The sequence below is a fragment of the Carlito syrichta genome, unplaced genomic scaffold, assembly GCF_000164805.1.
Source record: "Carlito syrichta isolate Samal-C Ts95f unplaced genomic scaffold, Tarsius_syrichta-2.0.1 Scaffold142954, whole genome shotgun sequence".
Lineage (NCBI taxonomy): Eukaryota > Metazoa > Chordata > Mammalia > Primates > Tarsiidae > Carlito > Carlito syrichta.
This window is the reverse complement of record NW_007087050.1, coordinates 189832-196232: the sequence shown is the minus strand read 5'-3', so window position 1 is coordinate 196232 and position 6401 is coordinate 189832. Positions and strand designations below refer to the sequence as shown.

General features: G+C 54.2%; 1 protein-coding gene across 3 annotated transcripts in view; it reads right to left on the bottom strand.

The window, feature by feature from the left end:
• ACTN3 (actinin alpha 3) overlaps positions 1-5863 on the bottom strand; it is a 17725-nt gene extending 11862 nt beyond the window's left edge. For all 3 annotated transcript variants that reach the window (XM_008050069.2, XM_021708570.1, XM_008050068.1), the window contains exons 1-3: positions 5631-5863; positions 1142-1256; positions 843-962 (exon numbers count right to left, since the gene is read on the bottom strand). In XM_008050069.2, the coding sequence (XP_008048260.2) occupies positions 843-962; positions 1142-1256; positions 5631-5777 (382 nt within the window). In that variant the 5' untranslated portion in view covers positions 5778-5863. The remainder of the gene's footprint in view (positions 1-842; positions 963-1141; positions 1257-5630) is intronic.
• Positions 5864-6401: the final 538 nt, after the last annotated feature.

The following is a 6401-nucleotide window of genomic DNA, read 5'->3' as shown; positions in this document are numbered from 1 at the left end:
GAGACCTCATCTCTACAATAAATCAAAAAAATTAGCTGGGCGTGGTAGCGCGTGCCTATAGTTCCAGTTACTTGGAAGGCTGAGGCAGAAGGATTGCCAGAGCCAAGCGGGTCGAGGCTGTGGTGGCCAGGAGCGGCCACTACCCTCCAGTCTGGGTGACAGAGTGAGACTCCAACTCAAAAAATAAATAAAATAAAATAAAATAAAAATGATTCATTAGATTGGGCATGGTGGTTCATACCTGTAATTTCAGCACTTTGGGAGGCCAAGATAGGACTGCTTGAGCCCAGGAGTTCGAGACCAGCCTGGGCAACATAGCAAGAGCCCATTTCCACAAAGAATTAAAAAATTAACCAGGTATAGCAGCGCATGTCTGCAGTTCCAGCTACTCTAGAAGCTGAGGTGAGAGGATAGCTTGAGCCAAGGAGACAAAGGCTTCAGTGAGTTATGATTGTGCCACTGTACTCCAACCTGGGTGACAGAGTGAGACTTTGTCTTTAAAAATAAATAAATAAAAACAATTCACTGAAGTCTTACAAGATGCCAGGAGCTGCACTGGCGCTTTGGGTACATTTCCTTCTTTTTTTTGAGTCAGAGTCTCACTCACTCTTTCACCCTGGCTCATGGCCACTGCAGCCTCCACCTGCTGGGCTCCGGTGATCCTTCCGCCTCAGGCTGAGCCACCGAGCCCGGCTACATTTGCTTCTTACAGTGTCTCCTTCAAGGTAGGGGTGATCATCCCCATTGTTGTGACGGGGAAACTGAGGCTCACTGAGGTGACTTGCTGATGTCAGGAGAGCCCCCCTACTCCATGCCCAGGCTCCCCCCTGCCACTGCCTCACCTTCTGCGCCAATGGACACCAGCTTAACTCCCTTGCTGGCAATGAAATCCAGGGCCTTGTTGACATTGGCAATTTTGTGGAAGCGCATCTTTCCTTTGTCTGGCCTGGGCAGCCTCTCTCCTGGGTACATGGGGAGAGGTCAAGGGTCAAAGGTCACAAGCGGCAGCTGTAAACGTTGTCCCCAAATTTCTCTGTCTCCCCTCCCTCAAGTCCCTTCCCCCACTCTGTGGCCTCGTTCCCCCAGCTCTCCGGATGCCCCTGGGCCCTGGGGCCCACATGCACCGATTGGCTCCCCTCACCTGAAATGACCTCCAGAAGCAGCATGAGTTTGAGGCCATTGCGGAAATCATCCTCGATGTTCTCAATCTGGGTGCCGGCCTTGCGCAGGTGTGAGTTGCACCAGGCAGTGAAGGTCTGGGGGTTAGGGGGTAAGAGGACAGCACTTAGATCCTAGGACTGAAACTGGGGAATGTGGGGCATAGTCCTGGCTCTTCAGACATGCGAATGGGTCTCAGAGTCCAAGGCTTTGGTTCAAGTCTCAGCTCAAGCGGGGCGTGGTGGCTCGTGCCTATAATCCCAGCCCTTTGGGAGGCAGAGTCGAGAGGATTGCCTGAGCCCATAGGTTCAAGACCAGACTGGGCAACTTGGTGAGACCTCGTTTCTACAATAAATCACATGTGGTGCATGCCTGTAGTTCCAGCTACTAGGAAGGTGAAGGGGCCAATGCAGGCAATTCTACCTTTGTAAAATCTGAAGAATTCTAGTTTGAAGCATATCTGGGCCTGAGGATTTTGCCTGAAGGACTGACATCTGTGTTATTCCCCCAGTCTTCCACCCCAATCTCCCAGGACTGTGGTAACATGCTCTGTAGGCAGAAGGGGTTCAGCCGGCTCCAGGCCCAGCCTGACCTCGTTTCTAGGGATGACTGCTCACCCCCTTTCCAGAGTCAGCCTCAGCTTCCATCTGAGATGGGAGGGGTGGCAATGGCTGTGTGTCTGTCTGGGACGAGGGTGACCTAGGGCCTGGTGTGCAAGTTTTTGCAACCTACCACCCTTGAGGCCCTGAATTCTGCCATTAGCCGTAAAGTCCTTGGTAGAGTCCATGGACAGGTTCGAAGCCTGACTGAGCCACTCACTGTCTATAATCTAGGGTCAGCCCCTTGTCCTCTCTGGGGGTTGGCCTCCCCGTCTGTACAATTAAGTGGCCAGAATCCATGATGTCTCGTCTCAGGTCCTTCTTCCTTCAACCTGGTAGGATTCTAGAATTCAGAGCGTTCCCCCATCACAAAACAGATACTTTGGGGAGGTCGCCCTGGAAGCCATTTGGAATTCTTCCCCTCAGCCACCTCTCCTTCCTCAGATTAGCCTGCCAGATGCCCTGGGAGCTGACACGGAAGATGATGCTTTAAATACTTGAAGGGCTGTCATTGTTAAGAGAAGGGAATGAGCTTCCTGACACTGAAGGTATGTAAGTGGGTACTGAGTACTAGTTGGTAAGGACCCAAGCATTGGAGGAGAGGGCCGTTGGATTTTCTGTATTTCCTTCCAATACTGGAGTCTGACATACTCTGGGTCTGGAAAAGGCAGGGAATAGGCAGGCCCAAATGGGACCAAACATGTCTTTTTTTTTTGAGTCAGAGTCTCAATGTTACCCAGGCTGGAGTGTAGTGGCATGTTCACGGCCACTGGGTTCAGGTGATCTTTCTGCCTCAGCCTTCCAAATAGCTGGAATCATTATCTTTTTAAATATAAAAGCTAGATACTTTAAAAATTCTACTATTAAGCTAGGCATGGTGGCTCATGCCTATAATCCCAGCACTTTGAGAGGCCGAGGTAAGAGGATTGCCTGAGCCTATAGGTTCGAGACAAGCCCTGGCAACTTAGTGAGAACTCATCTCTACAATAAAAAAAAAAAAAATTAGCCAGGCATAGTGGCGCATGCCTGTAGTTCCAGCTACTTGGAAGGCTGAGGTGGGATTGCCTGAGCCCAGCAGGTCGAGGCTGGGGTGGCTGGGAGCATGCCATTGTCCTCCAGCTTGAGTGACAGAGTGAGAATCAAACTCAAAAATAAATAAATAAATAAAAATTATACTACTTCTTGGAGGTATTTTAGAACTTAATACCTACATATTTTATTTATTTATTTATTTATTTATTTATGTTTGAGTTGGAGTCTCACTCTGTCGCCCAGACTGGAGTGCAGTGGTCGCTCCCAGCCACCGCAGCTTTGACCTGCTGGGCTCCGGCGATCCTTCCGCCTCAGCCTTCCGAGTAGCCGGAATTACAGGCACATGCCACCACGCCCGGCTAATTTTTTTTTTTAATTTATTGTAGAGACAAGGTCTTGCCAGATTGCTCAGGCTGGTCTCGAACCCGTGAGCTCAGGTAATCCTCTTGCCTCTGACTCCCAAAGTGCTGGGATCACAGGCGTGAGCTACCACGTCTGGCCAAACCCGACTCTTTAAACAGTCAGTCAGTCAAATTGGTGTAAAATGGGAGGAGTCTATGGGAGGGGCTCTCAGACCAGGTGGGGGCCTCTCGGGGAAGGCTAATATTTGGTCGGAGAGCCGGAGTTATTCAGGCTGAAAAGGGCAGGCAAGGGCATTTCAGGCAGGAGCAGCCACATGGCCAAGTGAGAAACAGTTTCTGCATTCGTGGGACTACAGCTCTCTGGGCATAGCTGGAATGAAGCTGGGGTGTTTGGGAATAAGTGGTGAGAGGCGGGGCCGGAGGGGTGGCAGGGGCCAGGTCATGCTCCATGCTGGGTGCTAAGCTGGGGAGTTTGAACTTGATCCTGAGGGTAACAGGGAGCCAGGGCAGCCTCCGGCAGGAGAGGTGTGGGCAGAATTGTGTTTTAGAAAGCTATTCTGCGTGCAGAGTAGACAGCAGAAGGCAGAAGGGAGGAGGCAGTGATTGGAACCAGGTCAGAAGGGAAAAAGTGTCAGGGAGGGGGACAAGGCAGAATCAGGTGATCAGGTAGATGAGATAGAAACACTGGTCCCTACTGAAACACAGGCTCTCTGAAGCAGGGCTTTTATCCCCTGCTGAATCCTAGCACCCAAAACAGGGCTGGCAAACACTTAGACCTCCTTAAGAAGTATTTATTGAACAAATGCTTTTGAGTGAGATTGAATGAAGAACTCAGGCATCAGGTGGGAGGAGACGGAGTGCTCCAAGACTATGCGAAGGAAGGAAGCCCTTGGATGGAGGAATCACGGGGGGGGGGAGGGGGGGGCACGGAGGAGCCAGATGGGGCAGGGCCAAGGCTGAGTGCAAGGATGTTTATTACCACCTCGTAATAAACAGTGTTGGATGAGAAATAAATGACCCAAATGTCCAACTACAGAGGATGCTGATTGGTTTACGGAGCATGTATGCTGTGCAGAGTTGAAAGAGTGGATGAGTTGGGTGGCTGTAGTGTAGGATGGAAGGATGTCCCTGATATTTTGTGAGTGCATGTGCCAGATGAGGGGCATGTGGACCTGGATCTGGGAGAGGCTTGGGTGGTTAGGGGTGGGGACAGGAGTTGTTACAGAACATATGGCAGCCGGAGCCAGGGACAGGGGTGACATCACCAGGAAACTGCTGAACCCAGGACTGCAGCCATGCTTGGAGACAGGTGCAGGGGGGTGGCTGGGGGCAGGTATGCCACCCGGGGCACCCCAGTTGAGTCAGCTGAGCTTCCCGATCCCTGGGGTCATCTCCTGTCATCTAACCCAGCGGAAGTGCTCTGATTCTAAATTCTGGGATTCTCAGACCCTGAGCACGCCGGTACCCAGCCCTTTTCCTGGAGTCATACACTGTTGGCAAATGCCGAGCAGGGTTCAGTGGCCTCATGGTGCCCTCCCTACCCCTGATCTGCCACTCCCCAAAATTTCTCACTCTGGCCCAGATCATTTTCTCTTGGGAACTCAGGTGTCCTGCCCCCCCGACACACACACTTGGAAAAGTCTGGGAGTCAAAATAGATCAGGGAGGGGGATGGCCTGAGTGCCCTGGGTCTGGGCACCAGCTGCCCATTGGCCTCTCTCTACCTCCCCCAAGGTGCTGCCTCAGCAGAAAGTGGCCATCTGGCCGGAGAGTCAGGTTACGGCGTAAGGGGACCCGGGGCGCCCCTCCTCCCAGGCCTTGTGGCTTTTTCAGCAGACTCAGGGCCCCCAAGATGGGAAGGGGTATCTTGGGGGAGAGGGGATGTAGGGCGAGGGGCAAAGATCCTCAGGCTGGAGTGTCCTGGTTTCTGAGGGTGTGTGACTTGGGGTTTATCTCTGTCCCTTTCTGGGCCTCAGTTGCCGCATGAGAGAGTGACTCTGGACCCCACCCTGGAGAGAATACAGAGGAGAGGGTGGGGTGGTGTCTGAGACGGCCCCCCTCACGCGCACACTCATAAGCCCACTCGTTGCCTGGCTGCAAGCCCTCAGGGTGGGTTTTGGGAATATTTAATCAGAGAGTGGTGGGGAGAAGGAGTATTCTCCCTGAATCCCCCCAGTCTTGGGTCTCCTGTGCTTTGCCCAACCCATTGCACCAGCAGAAGTGGGGCAGTGGGCCCAGGGGAATGAACCTTGGGAGGTGGAGACCCCCAAACTCTCCTTGTCATCCTAGACCTGTCGTTAGGGCTCCCAGCCTTCTCCCCAAGCCTGGGGGGAACAGCAGAGGGATAGACAGAGCCTGGGCTGGGGATCGGCACTCTAGGTTAAAGGCAGGCTCTGCCCCAGACCTGCTGAGATGCCCGGGACAAACCTCCTGGCCTCTCAGGCCTCAGTTTTGCTGTCAGGAAATGGGTGAGCACTCACTTTCCGCTGCTGCTTCTCCCAGGCCGGGTCCAGCAGCAGGTCGCGGTCCCAATCTTCCTCCTGTTCCATGTACTCGCCGCCCCCGCCGCCGACCGCGAAGGGCCCCACCCCGGCCCCCAGACCCTCGGGCTGCAAAACCATCATCATCTCGTTCAGGCTCCTGGCTCCGCTCGGCGCGTTCTGGGACACCCCGGCCCAGTTAAGTAGGGCCCAGCCCAGCCCCGGATCGAATTCGCTCTAAATATGGGGGAGGAGGGAGGGGCCGGATAGGGGCGAGGGAGCTCGGGGTCCGGACTCGGCGAGAGGTTGCCCTGGGGCTAGGGACTGCGAAATTGAGGGGCTCTGGAGGGGTAGATCTCACGGCGGGGATCCGGGGTTCGCGCTCGGGTCCCGCCTCTTGCGCGCTGTGTGACTTCGGGAAAGCCCTCTCTGAGTCTCTTTCCTCCTCTATACGATGGAGACGACGATAACAATAGGGGGCGGAGGCCGCCCTTTGGCTCTCCTGACCCTCTTCCAGCTCCTCGCTGGTGGGAAAAGGAGCCCTGTCCCCATTTCACAGTCAGAAACGCGGAGGCGCCGAGCTGTTTTGAATGTTTTCTGGGGTGATGAAGGGAGACACCCGAGCATGAGGAATGGCTCTGAGCCAGCTGGATGGGCCGAGGCAGGGTTATTAATACCGGGGCGGCTGCGGGGCGAGTGGGGAGAATGTGCTGAGCCGGGAAACCCCGACGCCACTGAGGCTGCAACTCAATCCCGCAGGCGCGCCGGCCA